General features: G+C 41.6%; 1 protein-coding gene across 1 annotated transcript; it reads right to left on the bottom strand.

Annotated features, from left to right (window-relative positions):
• Positions 1 to 635: 635 nt before the first annotated feature.
• LOC148831446 (endoplasmic reticulum aminopeptidase 1-like) lies at positions 636 to 17,906 on the bottom strand. Its single transcript, XM_088920108.1, has 18 exons — positions 17,784 to 17,906; positions 16,220 to 16,823; positions 15,886 to 16,024; positions 13,895 to 14,029; positions 13,176 to 13,296; positions 12,862 to 13,016; positions 12,117 to 12,230; positions 11,494 to 11,628; positions 10,723 to 10,854; positions 10,070 to 10,224; positions 9,509 to 9,588; positions 6,979 to 7,162; positions 6,392 to 6,548; positions 5,601 to 5,785; positions 4,302 to 4,469; positions 3,772 to 3,912; positions 1,825 to 1,906; positions 636 to 1,350 (listed from the first exon to the last, which is right to left on the bottom strand). Exons 2-18 carry the CDS (start codon positions 16,717 to 16,719, stop codon positions 1,126 to 1,128), a joined length of 2,808 nt encoding a protein of 935 aa, XP_088776234.1. The 5' UTR covers positions 16,720 to 16,823; positions 17,784 to 17,906; the 3' UTR covers positions 636 to 1,125.
• Between the last annotated feature and the right edge of the window lie 45 nt (positions 17,907 to 17,951).

Here is a 17,951-nt window from a genome sequence, read left to right as displayed (position 1 = left end):
AGTAAGGTTACACAGTGCACTAATGAGCCCACTTCTGTTTATTGACATTGCTGCCCTAGAAAACATTCAAAGAAGAGCAGCCAGAATAAATTCAGGGCTAAAGGGAATACACAGGTATGTTAAAGGAGAGGGGATTTCATATAAGTAAAAAAACATCTTAAACATATTGACAGTCATCCTAATGGTTTATTTTACGCTCAGCAGCCAAAAACAAAAAGAACAGAAGGTTCACTGGAAATTGTGAGGAAGTAGTGTCCTTGCGGGGAACTAGGAGTGTGTATTCCAAGAGTTGTGATGTATGAGTGAGCTCCATGCTGCTTTGCATGTACACTATTTACCAAGCCCGATAAGGAAAGAAGAGCTCTTGTAAAGAAACCATCTCCTGTTCTGTGCACAACAGTTAATGTCTGATCTCCTGCAACTGAACTCTTCACTGAACCAGAAAGACAGTCTGCTAAAACACTGGCCCTTTGTTATTTAGCTCATTGTCTGCAGCTCAGGTGGTGCACAAGATTTAACGTCTCTAATGATGTATAATTTAAACCCTGTTAGTGCACCACTTACAGGTATCAGAAAAAGTGTAAAGCACTCATTGATTAAGTGTATCAATTGTTTTCAACAAGTCCAGAAGAAAAGAGTAGTAATTATTTTATTCTGAATGCAACACTTGTACATCCAAACACATTGATAAACCTGTATAATGTATAATATACTTCACTCTTATTTTTGCTGGCTCAGTCCATTTGATACCTTTATTGCAGTTAAAGTCAACATTGGGAGTTTTCATGTTTCTGAAATTTCCAAAAGCATGCTCTATAGAACTCATTAGTCACTGCACATTTTCTAAATAAACTGTCCTTTTCAACCAATTTTAAAACCCTGGTAAATTAATATGTCCCTTTAAACTCATTTTACCCTTATCTTTAATCTACTGTACAACAAATATGTATCAAGCTGCCCTCAGAACAGCAGTATGCGATTTTATTGTTATATCTTTATATATTTTTTCAATTATTCCATTTCACATACTGTGGATTAATTATAAATAGAAAGTATAGAATGAATTTTTAAAACCATTATTAATTTCATATGTACTTCTAAACCATTATCTCCTTTCCCTGTAAGTTAGTAATGAATCTGTATCATTCCTCCCCAGACATAGCGATAGGTGGTCCTGTTTCTGCAGTGCCTGTAAGCCACATAGCTATGGGAATACTTTTTTTGCAGCCATGCCTTGATTGGGTCTGTGTTCCTCTTCAGCCACATCATGTTCAATCTGATGATTTCTAGGCTTTGTTTGACAAAGGCAAGATGTCCAAGTTTCTTCTGAGACACAAAAAAGTTATGCACCTATAACAAAAAAAAAGTATTGTTTCTGAAGGAACAAAGAGTTAGCAGACATTTAGTCTACTGCAATTAAAAATAATGATACTAAGAATCTTTATATGTTATATGTCCAATGCATTTAATCAAAGAGAGAGCCCGCTCTCCTGACATACACACACTCTTCACCACAGTAAGTGTTTTACTGGGTTGTGATTTTCAACACGTAACCTAAATCAGATTTAAGTAGTGAGAGTGTTTTAAAAATATGTTAATTATTACAAAATAGTCAATAGTACAATGCCTTACATTTTAAAAAGTTATTGTCAGTCAAAAAATAGTTAAATTAAACATGTTTAGACGTGTACAATTAAACACAAATGTTTAATTGAACTCTTTTTGTGTTTAATTAGGAAACACAAAGGCAAAGATTTAGATTAGCTTGAAGGGACAAGTGGTAAAGGCAGTCCAGCCTGAAAATAATAACTTGACTGTACTTACCTCATTGTACTCCTCTGGAGAGCTGAATCTTGATATAACAGAATTGACGATGTGGGACAAATATGAGGATCCTAAAGAAAACCTGAGAGGGAGAACAGAGCAAATTAGATCAAACCACCACTCTGTAATCTTTACATGGGAATTTGTGTGTCAAATTAATTGTCATCACCCCCTGTGTTTCTACCCAACCTGATCCCGCTGTGTCTTCCCTGATGTCCTACTCCAGTCACTTCTGGATTATACCGTCTCGGATAGGGTCTTTAACAACGCATTTCACAGGAGTCTGACCCGGCTCCCGTGACAAGAACATCCTACTGTCGTGGTGCTAAGATTTGAGAAATTTCGCAAAAAAATCTCATCAAGAACTTAACACATGCACTCTGCCCTCTCACCTAGCAGATGTGATGTTGGTTGTGAGAACCTATTTCCATTTTGAACACATTTTTATTTGTGCTCTCTTTTTTGGTTTTGTGTTTTGCACCTTTTGGCCACTGTACAAATGAAGCATGCTATAAAGGATTTGCTCAAATGAAAGGACACATAGGGCCCTGCCTTAAAATGTACCACACAGATCCATTGCATTAAATGAATATCATTGCTGTTATTATTTGTTTTATTTTCCTGAGGTTTTCGTCTAAGGCAGCCCACACATATATTAATGAGCCACACCAGATTAAGAGCCAATTGTCAATGTTCAAGAAGCATGAAGCACATGGGTGTAAGAATAAAAAACAGGTCAAATGATTATTCAGCATTGTAAGATAACTACATTAAAACATGCTGAAAAGAGCAGAAAAGATATAAACCTTTACTTGAATAAAACAAAGAATAAACCTCTACTTGTTCCTTTACATTAAAAAATGGTACATAAATTATTAAAATACTGGGATGAACAGTAAATTAAGTTATTTGCATTTCTATAGTACTTTTTAATCCCACACGATCTCAAAGGGATTCCCACAGAGCTGAGGGGACCCACTTCATCCACAAGTAAAGTGCAGCACCTGGGTGAGGCAACAGTCATGAGTGCCTATAGCCCCATTATACAGACTGAGCAGGACAGTGAAGGCAGCCAGCAAAACTATTGGTGCACAACAGCTACAGCAGACAGACATCTACATCTAACAAACAATGCAGAAGGTCAATATAATCACTGACTGTCACGACCACCCCTTGCATGGTGAACCTGAGCTCCCTCTATCTGGGTGTTAATTTAGACTACAACACCCCGATTCAAGTGCAATAGAACTAGATGATCTTTATTCTCACAGCTATTGACCTGATCAATTTAGCCAATTGACTGTCTATTTTTATTTATGTATTTATTGTTTGCATCATACATGCACAGTATATCTCTTACTTGTTTATGAGTTCATGTTTTGTTAAATGTATTGTTTGATGTGGTATGTCTTTTACCTGCCTGCAATGCAAATTTCCCACTTGGGGCAATAAGGTAAGTATACAGAAAGTGGAGACTTGAGAAATTGAGTTCAGGGGGACACCTACTGTAGGTTAACACCTCTACTCTTTTGAATGGTGCTACGAAGTCCTTTGTGATCAAATAGTCAGTTTAATGTTTTGTCCAAAAGACAGTAGCTCCTGCAGCATAGTGTCCCTAGTCACCATACTGGGGGCATTGGTGAGGATCACCAATTGGAGATCGCCACCTACTGGTCCACCAACACGAACTACAGCAGCAAGGTGGATAGTAAACTGTAGGAATACAATCTAATGAATAGCACAGTAGTCCACTTTAAATGGGATGGATTTGTTCATAGAATGTCATACTGATTCTTGATTGTAGAAGAAAAACAAAGGAAACATTTCTTTTTAAATTCAGTAACATTTTACAGGCGTGGCATGCTGTTAAGCCTTGTGCAACTGTCTACCTCCAGCCTCAGAGTGTTTGACCACCTGTCTTCAATGAGAAATAAGTAGGGAACGTACTTCTCCACCAGCTCCTCCCAGTGACTCCGCACAAACCTCCACACCAGCTCACTGCTCCAAAGACTGCCCGCCATCCGGCTGACTAAGATGATAAAGTCCTGCATCTTTATGGCTTTGTTCTGCAGCGCAGCATTCAACAGCCTGAAACAAGTGAGGGTTTGCAGTCACTCTGAGGGGTTTGCATGGAATACATGGAGACACAGCTTAGTAATTATGAACAACTGAGGAACAGCTCCAGTACAAGATATACAAAGTACCATATATATCAATTTAAATTGTGTGAAAATAAAGACACTGCATGACAATAAAGGTGTGAATCTTGTGTTCTCTGAGAATATTCTTTACATACCCATCTCTTCAATGAAACAGAGAAGCTAGGGTTAATGACCTCGTTCAATCAAGTGTAAGAATGCTACATATCTGTTAATCAATCTAGATTTTTTTAAACAAATCTTTCAAATCTTGTAGAATGAAATCAACCTTAGCTAACATTATTGTGAATTGTGATTGTGAAAAGCACGGGCACTTGCCAGATTTTCTTCTTCGGATCCCTGGTACTGGAGAGAGCCGCCAGGAAGAGCGCTTTCTCCGAGCTGGAGACGCTGCGCAGGTACTTCTGCAGCACGAACATCCACTCCCTGTGCCCGCCTCTCCGGACACCCTCACGGAAAATCAGACCTCGCAGGGTCCTGGGCAGCCTGCAACAACACCCACAGCATCACAGACGAGTCCCACAGCAAGACAGTGCAGCACGCAGGTCCACGGAACATTAAAAGGTAGCAGCAGAGCACCGGAGATTTGCATAATCTAATTTGCTGCCACAAAACCGTGCACGTTTCCTATACACTTGGAAACACGTCCTCACCCCAGACAGTAGAGGACAGTAGAAGACAGTAGCCTTCTGTACTGTCTTATGTCTGATGTCTCATTCAGTCATTTGGGGCGCGTTTCACACGTGTTGAAATCCGATACGATTCTTTCTAATGGTTTTGAAAAGGTAGGGGACTTGTCAGCAGTGCAATTCAGTTTGACGTATAAACTTCTCCTTGAGAAGCGTGGGTGTTCTTAGCACTAACTCGAGAACTGAACTTGCATCGCACACGAGCAAGGTAAAAATACCTTAATAAAGAGTGACCGAAATAAATAACTAATGTTTTTTAGCTTAAAAAATCTGTGATAGTTGATATCATTTTCTATTCTATTCTCATTTTCTATTCTCAGGCTACCGCCTTGAGCCTTATTCTTCACGTTAATCAAGAAGCTATAAAATGCAACTTCTTTTCCCAAATAGTGTAGTTACGAAAGATTCCCACAAGATGACACTGCACAACAACAGAAGCCGCCTCTTTTGCGAAAAAGACATTAGGCAGAAAATATCTTTACTGGAAGATTTGCCAAACATTTTTTTCTTCCCCCATCCAACTTTTTTATAACTCCAGGAAAAGCCTCAACAAATAACCTTCAGATCCTGCTAACGTCCGATCCTTTAAATCTGCTCCGTGATTGAAATTATTTTGCTCTGCTCATTTCTTACAAATTCCAAAACGAAGTGCTAACAAGCAGTGGTTTTGGTATCTGCCATTACTGAAGCATCATATATAATTAACAGTGAACGCAGGCGGTGGCTGTGACCCGAACCCAACAGGTGTGACTATGGACACACGCAGTACATGCAGTATCCGCCAATGGAGTAAAACACACGTAAGAGGTGGGAATGGTACACGCGTCGTGTGCAGCCCAACCAGGGGTTCCTCCAGGCCCTCTCCAAACCCCAAGCGCTGCGTGTCCCGCGATCCCCGCTTTCCGCCCCACTCTCCCAGCCCTCTTACGGGATCTTCCCGTCGTTTGCCATCCAGCTGTGGAAGGTGTTCTGTGCCCGCTGCCTCACGGGCAGCGAGGGCATCCCGCTGGCGAGGGACAGCAGCAGCGCCCGCAGGTTCTGCTGCGGCAGGGAGCCGCAGTCGTCGAAGCTCCGGGCCCGGATCTGCCTCTCCAGCACGCCCCACAGGTGAATCTGACAGACAGGAGCACAGAGATAGACAGCTCCGCACAGTGAGACCGCGGCCCGGCCCGCTCGCTCCGCTAACACTCCCCGAAAGCTGAAATGTGCTGAAATCTAGTGAGAGGTTTTACATTTCTCTCTATATATATACTGTCTGAAATTCCAGTGCTTTTTTAAACGCAGAATTTTTTTTTTATTTGCCGTTGTTACCCTTAATTTAAAATGTTTCGCAAATTATTTAGTCATTAAAAGTTGAATTATTCACTTGTGCTTTTCTCTCGTATTTTGATCTCTTTATTGGTTATATACAATTTCTTATATGAGTAATCTGTCTTTTCGCATATCCCAGCTTGCTCTCCGTGAGATACATAGACAGGGAGAGAAGCTTGGGGTCAGAGCGCAGGGTTATTTATGATGGGAAAATGGGCCATATTAAATCACACTGGATAACCCGTTCTACTGCACAAGATGAGTGTATCCGACAAATTTGCATATATTTCTGCGCATTTAGAATTTCAATTCCATGTGTTTTGTTGTGGAGAATATTGTTTTTTGGCTTATAATCAATGTTTTTCAACTTGTATGTGAAAATAAAGGTAAAAAAAACGCGCTTTTCACCTTGATCAAGTGGAAAACACATCTCTGTCTGCCGAAAGATAATTTACTCATAATCTTTCCCATGTGAGAGACGAACATCCGTATGGGCAAGTACTCCTCTTCACGCTTGAGGTATAGGCTGAGGGTGAATGTTTCACTGTACTGCAGCGACCCCTGGCTGTAAGAGGCAGAAATGTAATTTTACAAGCCGACCGAACTGTCAGGCACAGCTGAGAGGTCTGCCATGTCGGACTTTGGAAAAAAAAAACTTTGTAAGACCTTTTAAATTAGCAACCAAAAAATGCTTGCAACTCTCCATAACTTGAAAGTGTTATTTTTGTATTCAATAAAAGCATGAACTGTTTTAACCATATTCTATCCCAAATTGCATGGGTAACTTTCCCAATACAGTGCGAGATTTGTGTGTCATATATCATACATAAGAGAGGTTTGCAATCCGTTTATGTCATTCAGGTCAGACTCAAACAACAATTATGCTTAAAAACGATATGTGAGTGGTGACCATGCTCGTAAACCACTCTGTCGATGTGAGAGCACAACAGCCTGTCTCCCAGAGCAAAGCCAGGCCCTGTCTCCCAGCTCTGTACCTGGCAAGGTGAAAGGCATCATCAATCAGACTGGCTCTGTCGATCCGGCTGAACACCGTGTGACGCTCCTGCAGCTGTCGGATGAGGGCGTGCAGGGTGGGCAGGTCGTAGGACACCCTATAGAAGCCGGTGGAATTGACATTGGCTTTGATCCAGGCCACTTCGTGAGGGAGACTGATGAGCTCTGCAAGGCGGAGGACAACGTGAGTGAGTCTGAAATTCATCTGGAGTATTGTGTCCCAGTCGGGGGTTTAATAGGGAGCCAAAATATACCATTGTCTATCTGTCTATCAATATACCTAACTAGAAAGGAAAATCACTGATATACAGTATACTGTATATATCTCTATTAAATCAGACTCAAGTTTGTAGAAAAGAGAGGAAAGCCAAAATCAAACTGATGCTTTGGGAGCCAATGACTTAAAGGGGAGCTGCAACGCCATTTTGATATTTCGGGGTTAGAAAGAATCAGCACTGATGAGTGCATTTTACACCACAATGAAAGCAAAATGTACACAGTTACTTGTAAAACCTCCAATTTACACCACAAAATAAACAAAATTTCCAGGTGTGCACAGTGCCATGTTCTGCGATTCAGAATGAGGCAACAAAACTTCCAGTGACGTGTGCAGCCCTATGACATTGTGAACAAGCAGGCTTGTGAGTACATCTCTTTTAATCTGATAGAAAAATTGCTTTTGGTTTTGAGATTGTTTTGCCGACAAATACTACTTACTTGTTAACTCTGCATGCAGATCACATTGGAACATGTCTGCTGCACAGCCTGTATTTATACGCTTGTACATCACATGCCATTATTCACTACAGTGACTAGTGAGCAGGAAGGGCTGCTTTACATGGCAATTCGTGGGTACTTGAATGTGAGTTGCGTCAATATGGCGACTTACAGTACTTTCACAAAGTTCACAATTTTGTGTTTAATTCGCAATTTGTAATTTTTTTCTATGACATTAATGAATTGATTTTGTTACCAAGATTTATTAACTGGTCTGAGAAATTGGGGGTGCAGTTGCCCTTTAACTATTCTGGCATCAGCAGACTCTGTCTGGCCCTGCTTTGTATGCTAATGGGTTGTTGAAAGGAATCGCTGGATTTGGGGCATTTCCTGGGGCAGGAGCCTGGGACACAGCATTGTAAACTAGGCTGTCCTGTTGTTTTCTGTGCTGGAGGGCCCTGCTCAGTGTAACTCCCCCTAAGTGGCTAATCTCAGCCATTTTAAATTTACTGCATGCGTGGATGTTTAATTCATAAAGAGCACAAAGTCTACTGCATTGGGTGTTTCTTCACTTTAGAAAACACAGAGTTCATGTTTATTCCCATATTTGTGACTGGGGAGAGAGGCACTGGATCCATTCTCCTCTTAGGGCACTGAAGTCATAAGAATGGGATACAAATGGGTGACTTCTCAATTATAGTGCCATATAAAAGATAATCCATTGTCAGTCTGCAAGGTATGTTTTCACTTTGTTTTTGTCACAAATCCTTCATTTGCTTTGCAATGGATTGGTCAATCTCACTCTTCACTCTTCCTCCCTGTGTCTCACAATGCATGGATTGTGATTTCACTGTGCTTTACTACACTTCACTGTGCCTTTACCATGGTACCCTTGGTGCTTCTCTACCACCCCAACACACTTTCTATCCCCAGGACTATTAATGACAACTTTTCCATCCTACATGATGATCCCTCCGTTGGGGACCTCTTTTCTGACCACCCCATCATCTCATATTGCTGACCACCTTATCTGCGTAACCTTCTTGTTCACAGTTCCCTTGACTGCCTTTAGCAACCATCCACACCAGGCACTTTCCCTTGCAACAGAGCTCGCTGTATCACCTGCAAGTACATACTGTATCTAACACCACACTCATTCAAGGCCCCTCAGGATGATTCCGGATCACTCAGATGACATCTTGTACCTCCAGCAACCTTATTTACTGTAGCTCTTGCAGTAAATACCCAGCCATCAACATTGGAGAAACAGGAAGGAGACTCTGAGAACACGTCAGGGCTGTGAAGATTAAGATCTCTCCAAGCCCATACTATGTTTCTCATTTCACCTCTGATGGCCATGACCACTCTAATCTCTCTGTCTGTGTTCTCAAAAATGGTTTTCCGAACTCATACATCAGAAAGACTACAGAAACCAAAATTATCCTGCAGCTAGGATCACACCTTCCCCCTTCTCTTAACGACAGACTACTTTTCTTCTAAATTCTCTCTGTTCATTACAGGTTTCATTTCATACCTCTATTCATCTATCCTGGCTTCACACCTCCTGATTGGCCTTTCTGTCCCCTGCTCCTACCCTTGCTCCTCCTCTCTCCCAGCTTTTGTTCTCCCACTACATTACCTTTACTTACTGCCCTGTCTTTCTCTCCCCTGAAGAAGGCTCCACAGCCGAAACGTTGTGTTTTCATTCTTCTCTTTTCAGCATGGAATAAACCTATTACTTGTTCCTTTGCAACTTATTGAGTAGTCATTTCCTTACAAAGAATAAGAAATTACCTTCTTTCTTCTTCATTAGGTAGGTTGTGGCAGATGATGAGGTGTTTGAATAAAACGTAAATGGAATCTGCCACAGGAACCTCAAAGCAAAGGTGAAAAATAAATTACGATTTAGAAGGAAAATAAAGAAACCGAGTGTGGTCTGTAGCTGACTGTAGAGGAGATTCTTCATGTATAAATGCCCAGCAGGATGAGCACAGCTGGGCCCGGGTGAGTTTGTGTTGATCACAGTATTCTTGGCTTACTGTATGGCAGTGACCCCTGATGGACATCTATGAGCTTTGCAGTGTGAAAACTAGCAGATGGCCTTGACTGTTCCAGTTTGAGAGGAAGGAGTATACTGTCCTCACCCTTCCTTTTCTGGAATAAAGGCTGCAGCAGCACATCAGAGATGACTAAAAAGTAGTGACTATAAACAGGGAATCAGTGATTACTGAATCAAATAATCCAAAAAATGAAAATCATAGTGGAGAGAAGGGGAGGAGACATGGACTGTTCAGACAGGGATGTGGAAAGGAGAAGAAGGTGAAATGGAGACACAGCGTTTTTTTTCACCCTTACCCTGTTCCATTCTGGGGATATAGAGTGAAAATATCCTGCTGCAGTTTCACTTTCTGTCCGGAGACTTGCACGGACACCACAGGGTAGCCTTTTTGTTTCGTCCAGGTATCCATTAGAGCTTTTACATCCACTCTCCTGTTGTGCTCCAGAGCGCTCTGAAAAGAAGACTTCCCTGCGTTTGACTGCTGTTCTGGACACAATCTGCTGGTCCTGGTGTGTGAATACCTGCCCAGGACTTGTTTCAACTATAGTATAGCAGATCTGACCAAAGTGAACAGAAATGTGTTCCATCAAAATGAACATATTAACAGAATGATCTACGAATTACTACTTATGATCTATGACCGGTAACGGCCTCTACTAAGTATAGGTTTGTTTTCATTGCATTTTCAGAAAAAAGATCCTACTGCAACATTCCACAAAGACAGGAGGAAAAGTGAGAGTGAAAAGATGCAACCATTAAGGCATCTACTGTATGTCAGTGAACATTTGGTACCCGGTACACTACTGGATTAATAGTCTGTAATTTACGGGCACAGTTATTGTGCCATTAAGAGTGCTAGAGCTGGAGCACGCCTGCAGTGAAGGATTACCAGAATGATTAGAAAGTACCAGGTTTCACCTCCCCAGCCCTTGAAGAGGGCTGTCTATACCTTTGTCAGTGCGCTCCAGAGGTCATCCTGCTGAGCATTGCTGTAACTGTGCTGCTTCAAATAGGCTCGAATCCCAGCAGTAAATACCGTCTCATTCAGATAGCTCTGGATCATTCTCAAAATACTGGCACCCTACAGAGACAGTAGAGAGGGTGTTTACTCTAGTGAGATACACACAATGCAGGAAATACAAGAAGATGTACTGTATCACACTGGGCAGGTGGCACTGTACAGTATGTAGTAGGCTAGATGATGCAGTGGTCAGAGAAATGGACTGTTACTGGGACATTCCCAATTTAAAATGGGCTCCAACATTGATTCACACAGTATCACTACCATGTATGAGTTATTTAACTCTCTTGTGCTCTGGATGTTAAAGTTTTGTAGGTATTGTTTGTGATTCTGCAGTAGAACCAGATGAGGTATAAGTCTCTGTAGGTTAGTCTGGATAATTAAGTATATGTTGCATGATTTTCACGAAGATATGATTATTGCCAGTTTTAGACTGTGCATATTTAAGTGTTAGCTGTGCTATATTCAGTGTCAGTAAATTTACTATGAATAAATACAATTTGAGGAATTACGTTAATATCAGATTTCAGATTTCAGAGAACCAACCCAAGAGCAACAAAGAACAACAAGAATATACTGCAGGGATCCTGGGACCCTTCTTTCAGGTAACCACAGCAGTGATTTCTATACACATAAGAAATGTTTCTAGAAATGTTCCAATTTTTTATCACATCAAATTTGTTCTCCTTTCTTCCTAACCTTGCAGTAGGAGACGATATCAAACATCTGCCTAATCTGCTGGGAGTTCTTCACTGGCAGAGAGATGGGGTGAGAGGAGCTAAAGGAGTCCCTCTCCAGAGCCCTGTAGACGTTCACAGTGAGCAGCTGGTCTTCCTGAAACACACAGCACACATTTGGATCTGGCAAATATCACAGAACTATATTTTCATCTCAGTGTTAGCAACATTTAGTGGAGATATGCTCGGACTAAAGAGTATGACAACATCCCATCTAAAATAAATAGGATTCTGTCTTAACCCAAATGTATAGGTAGTTTAAACAATAATGCCACATGATAATTAAACAGAATAATGTACTGTAGGTTAAGAATAGTTTACATTCGTTTACAATAGTAAATAGTTTGCTTAGAAACATGAACACAGCTGGAAGTAAAGGGGTTGTGTTGTGTATGTACAAGGCATGTATCTATTTCATAGTCCTTTAACAGGATGCAAAAAAATGATTACTGTAGTATTTTTTTATTGCAAGTGTTCAATATTGCAAACTCCATGCATGGATTATTTTTCAGGAAAAGCAGAAACAGAAGAATACTTTTTGAGCCACCAATTGTCAACTCCAGATGCCAGATGTTCCTCACTCACCACACACCAGCTTGGCTCCAGTTTGTCTGCAGCGATGAACTGCATATAATTTCCAAAACCTTCATTCAGCCACAGGTCATTCCACCACTGCATGGTGACCAGGTTTCCAAACCACTGGAAACAAGTGTTTTAACAAGATCAGCTCTCAGTTAATAGCAGGAGCCACGATACATCTGCATGGTTTTCTACTGAAACAGTGATTGACATATCCAGACAAAACAGAACCAATGGCGTCTTATTTTTCTTTTGCAGTGGTACTTAAGCACATTTCGTGCATTCCGGTTCTTTCAAGATCCACCATAAATTCCAGACAATTGCTGAGATCCAACACATAATGGCAATATTACCAAACGAATCTGGTGTTCTCAGTTCATCATGCTAGAGATGTCTACTGATGCTTCGTCTGAGGACTACTCAAGATGACTGCTAGAGATCACTACTGATGCTTTGTCTAAGGACTACTCGAGATGACTGCTAGAGATCACTACTGATGCTTCATCTCAGGACTACTTGAGATGACTGCTAGAGATGACTACTGATGGTAGGCAGCTGCGTCAGCATGCATAGGCTGCAAAGGAGACCAGGTAAAGGATCATTCCATCCTGAATGGTAAAGAAAAGAAACACTAGGTTTCGGTGCTGTGACACTTCAAGAAGGCGTCACAGCCGAAACAGCATGGAGTGAGGCTTTACCTGCTGCTTTTCACTTCGTCTTGTATGTGGAAAGAGAGACATGAGACACCTGCCTGGTGAGCGAGCTCGTGGGCCGTGACCAGCATGATCCACAGCCTGTTCCTCTCGCTGGAGGTCATGGGGTCATACAGCAGGCTGGTCTCACGGAAGGTGACCAGACCCCAGTTCTCCATGGCTCCAGATTCAAATTCAGGAATGGCCACCAAATCTGAACAAAGGGAAGAGCAAGGAACAGAGGAAAACGTCTTTCCATTTAACATGACAGAGACATATTTCCACAGGGGTGAGAGAAGCAATCAACAAATTAATCTGAACAAGTCAGGTATTGTGTATCTGTGTTTTTTGAGAATGCTAAGTAACTCCATACCAATTTTGGGAAGAGGGTATCGAATCTGGAAGTATTCTTCAAAGAATTCCAGGATCTTCACCGCAACATCGAGAGCATAGGAGGTCTGGTCGATCTGATTGGGGGGGGCGTAGACGGACACCTGGCAAACACAGCACAGCTAAACATTGGCCCTGAGCATCATTGTTTAACATCGACACTGCAGCGAGCACAGCATGTGGTATCCAAACATGATTGTACATGAGTAAAAACTTCCATGCTTGCCAGTTTTCGACATTCACTGACAAAACGATGTCACTTTTGCCGTTTTGAAACCTGGTAAAATTATAGAATTACCATCAGATTTATGGGACACAAGGAATTAGTGTTGCAAATATTTGTGAGGTTCGGATCAGGTATGAACCCAAGACCACATCATTCTCCACCTTTCCCCATCCCTGAAGGTCTGTTCTTCTCCATTATCTTCCTAAGTGGATGTCCTAAGCTCCAGTTTAAGTTGGCTCCTGGTTTTACAAGGCATCTTAAGCACTGATACTGGTTTTCCAATGACATCAATTCAATTTGTTAAACTGAATTGTCCGACACCTCCAAATTCATAGAGAACTTAAAGAAAAGAAAGAAAAAGTTCAGCTTCAGTTGCTTTGTGCAGCTGGTTACAGACAACCACTGCCCACATTACACAACTGGAAATATTATCAGCATTTTTAAATGTTAAATAGTAATTTGATTGAAGAATTTACCTTAGTGCCATATTTTGATTTTGTGCTGTTGGATGTAAAGTCACTGATGACGAAGGCGACCAAATAGCTGCTCATCCTCACGCTGTGGAGGAAATGGTCTTCAAGCAGCCCATCAGCTCTCGGCTTTGTTTTCACCTGGATAAACATAAACCAGGCATCTGTTGTTAACTGTACACCCTGGAGACACTCAATGATACTGCATGCTTCACTGCCCCTGGGGCTCACTGATAGAAGTTCTGTGCCCTGTGTCCTTGTGAATTTTTGTTGGCCCTATTTATCTTCCTCTGCCTTCCTTAAGACTTGCTGGTGAGTTTAATTGGTGTCTCTTAGTTGTTCCTGTGTGTGTGCCCTGTGATGGGCTGGTGTAGTTTTGCTCCTTGGTTTCCAGTACTCCAGGCTCTGGACTGCCATGATCCATGCCAGGAGCAAGGGGCCTTCTGCAACTGGACAGTTGGATCATCTGCTCTCTGGGATTCTGATCCACTGTTTAAAATATCTTCCATAATCTTAGCTAATTAACTTCAAAATCCTTCTACTTACTTACAAGGCTCTCAGAGGTCAGGCACCTGTCTTTCTAATGGAACTTATTAATGTATACCATCCATGCAGCCTGCTTAGATCACAGAATGCAGGTCTTCTTTATATCCCATGCGTTAAAAAAATAACAGTTGGTGGTAAAGCCTTTAGTTACGGGGTCCCTAGCTTATGGAACAGTCTCCCACCCCATATTTGGGATGCCGAGTCAATCTCAGTATTTAAATCCAGACTGAAAACCTATTACTTCAGCCTAGCCTACTCACACCTTACATTATAGCCTGCCGCAACCATGGCTGCTGGTGCTGCTGTACATGCCATTGTGTGTCTCTGTGTTGGCCCACCAGGTAGATACATCTGTTCTGACCAAACTAACCTATTCTCATCCCCACATGTCCGGATGGTGCCCGTGCTGGGCACCATCTGGGTTGGATGCTGCATCACTGCCATGGATCCAAGAGGGATATATCTATCATTTAGGAGGAGTTTGCTGGTCTACAGAGATCTGCATGGAGTACTGACATACAGAAGACATGATGGATGGATTAATGCCCTCATTCTTTTATTTTTTTTAATTATATAATGTTAGTATGCCCAAAGGGGTTGGGCAGCCAGAGGCCTTGGACCCCTAGAGGTTTTTTTTTCTCCTTACAGAGGAGTTTTTGGTTCCTCTCTTTGGTTCCTGTCTTCTGTCTTTTCTGTCCAGTATTGACAAAATGTATGGTCACTTGCACTGTTAAGTGCCTTGGGGCAACCTTGTTGTGAGAGGCGCTATATAAAAATAAATTGAATTGAATTGAAGCTTAAATGGTTTAGTTAGCTATTTTTTTCTCATATAAATTGTTTAAATCTGCTATCGCATCTCAAAGATATAGTATGTGCTTTCACAAACGGCACTTTCCCTTTTCATCTGCCAGTTTGAGCGACTGGAGAAAGGCCCTGGTCACTCCTGTATGGGTCTGTCATCTAGAGTTCTTGAGAAAGGGGTACAAATATGACTTTTTTTAAGAAATCAAGTTTTTTTTTTATTGCATGCCCTCCTCACTTGCCATTGCCAGCCGCTGATGAGTCGGGCTTACCTGCACCTCACAGGCAGAAAGTGGCCCTGTGTGCTGTCCTTCTTTCAGTGCCATTCATCACTAGAACACCACTTGGAGATGAAGTGTGTCTTTTACTGTGTCTCTCACAAGTGCAAGCTGCCTGGCAACTTTGAGGATGGCTCAGAACCAGCCAACCCTGGTGGAACTCGGAGTCCGAGCTGGCTAAGGGCATTATCTTGCCACGGACGGACTATGGAACTCTAAGCGCGGAGCCACCACTTTTACTGGGACAAAAAAGTGTATTTTACCAAATGCAAACCAAATAATTTCAGGGAAGGTAGGAGAGCCCATGAAATGGAGCCACTAAAGTCTCATAATCACAGATATGTGGACAATGAATCAGGAGACCTTCCTTACCTTGGGCATGTTGGAGATGGCCTTGTTATTATAGTCCCGCACAACGACAATCGAAAACACAGCCTTCATGGTGGGGTCATCAAAGCAGGGGAAAGCCTTCCGGGCAGAGGTGGGCTCAAATTGAGTGGCAGCTAAAATCCTAACGATAAAACACACAACTGCAGTCCTGCGCCAGGCTTCACTGTGATGGATATTCCTTTAGGCTCCTTTTCCAGGAACTGCAGAATTGTTCATATCTACCACTGCTGCTACAGTTGTAACTGAACTGATACTATACACATGCAAATAAAGAAAAAACGATGCATTGCTAATCCTACACCTAAGGAGCACCTACCTTGGGATTGTGTTGTCCGTCCAGTAGGAGGCTTTGTAGATCCCAGAGAAGCCGGTGGAGATTGTGGTGTTGTATGCGATAGACAGCTGGTATTTCCTCCCTGCTGCCAGGGGTATCTCGGAGATGAACGCCAGCTGCTCATTGGGGACAGACTCCAGCACGCGGACTGAGATGCTTTCCTGGCCGTGGTGTGGGGTCAGCTCTTTCAGAAAGGCCTCCGTTATGGCCAGATTCTTGCCATTCAGCACAACAGAGCTCGTGCTATTCAAAGCCGTCATCAGGATATGCACCTGACCAGTGACGGTGTTCGTATTGAGGTCTGGGTGGATGTAGATGTAGTACTGCTCAGGTACCAGAGTGCGCGGAAGACGGTACTCATGCCATGGAAATGAGGCCCCCTGCTCTTGACTGCTGCTGACAGCCGTAGCAGCAGCGCTCATCTCCAGAGCTTCCCAAATTCCAGCCACCCATAAGACCAAGACAACACAAGCTGAAGCCATGGATCTTGTCTGCCTTCAGAGGGTTTATTCTATATTATAGTCTTTCCTATATTGCTGACAATAAGCTCTTCTCAACCCCTGCTTTTACTAATCTCAGAGGAATCCTAAAATACAAAACAAAGGAGTCATGTAAAAAAATGTGTAAGCCATATCATTGATCTGTCCATATTCAGATTACCAAGATATTAGTCTCTTTTTGTGTTTACCCATGTTCAGTATTTCAGGAACAATATCTCTGTAACGCCAGAGAGAGACAGATGGCGTTCAATGCAGTTTCTGTTTTGAGATTTAACAGATGTTTTCTTTCCTATGTAACTGGAATACCTGCTATCAAGAGTCAAGGTCCATCAAAAACCTCTCAATATGCACATTGACACAGTGGCTTCAGTACAATTTCTGTTAACACTAACAAAGAAAAGTTGATTTTTAGATTCAAAGGGTCGCAAAGCACCCAGTCTTTCACTTTTTATAAAAAGAGCTAGAAATTGCTAGAAATGGTACAACAAGAAATTCATTATTAAACATTGATTTTTTATAATCACATCAAATATCTCTATGGATGATCAGCTTTAATTCTACTTTGGAGTTTCTGTTTAATATGTTTTCAAAGCTTTGATATCAGAAAGGTAGAAAATAATTTTCAACAACCTCTTGCCAATCAAGAATTCAAATAATAATAGTGGACATGGAAAAGGAGAATATCTTACAAATGGAAATTTACATGAAAAAAAATATTTTGCAGACTTTCAATAACAAAATGTATCCAACACTTTCAAGAATGGGAAAATAGGTTTTAGCAAACTGTCCCAGAAATCCAAGCAAGTGTGTTGTGCCAGTAGGCTTGTAGCTTTTCCAAAGAGACTTAAAAGAAAGTGGATCTTCCCAAGACAGAAATTAACTGAACACGTCTGCACAACTCATTATAAAAACTAGTGTCAAACTAGGCTTTAACAACAACACATAAGACTGACAAAATGGTTGCACACATTATACTAGAAGCAATTTATGTTGATAATTAATAAAGGTCACTTTTTGTAAAGCATTTCTTAAACAGTTTAAATTACCTGCAGTTTCCAGTAATGTCCTTCTGAGGTGTGTCCACTGCCTACTGTTCTGAGGTTCACAGACACGAACGCTGTCAGCTCACTGTTTGCATGTCTATTGATATCACACACCCAATCAATAATGATGTAGAACAGCCTTCCAGTTCTCTTGAATAAGGAGATATGCAT

This window comes from Atractosteus spatula, chromosome 7, assembly GCF_055471065.1.
Source record: "Atractosteus spatula isolate fAtrSpa1 chromosome 7, fAtrSpa1.hap1, whole genome shotgun sequence".
NCBI lineage: Eukaryota > Metazoa > Chordata > Actinopteri > Semionotiformes > Lepisosteidae > Atractosteus > Atractosteus spatula.
Note: the sequence above shows the minus strand (reverse complement) of the source record. Positions and strands in the feature narration are given on the sequence as shown.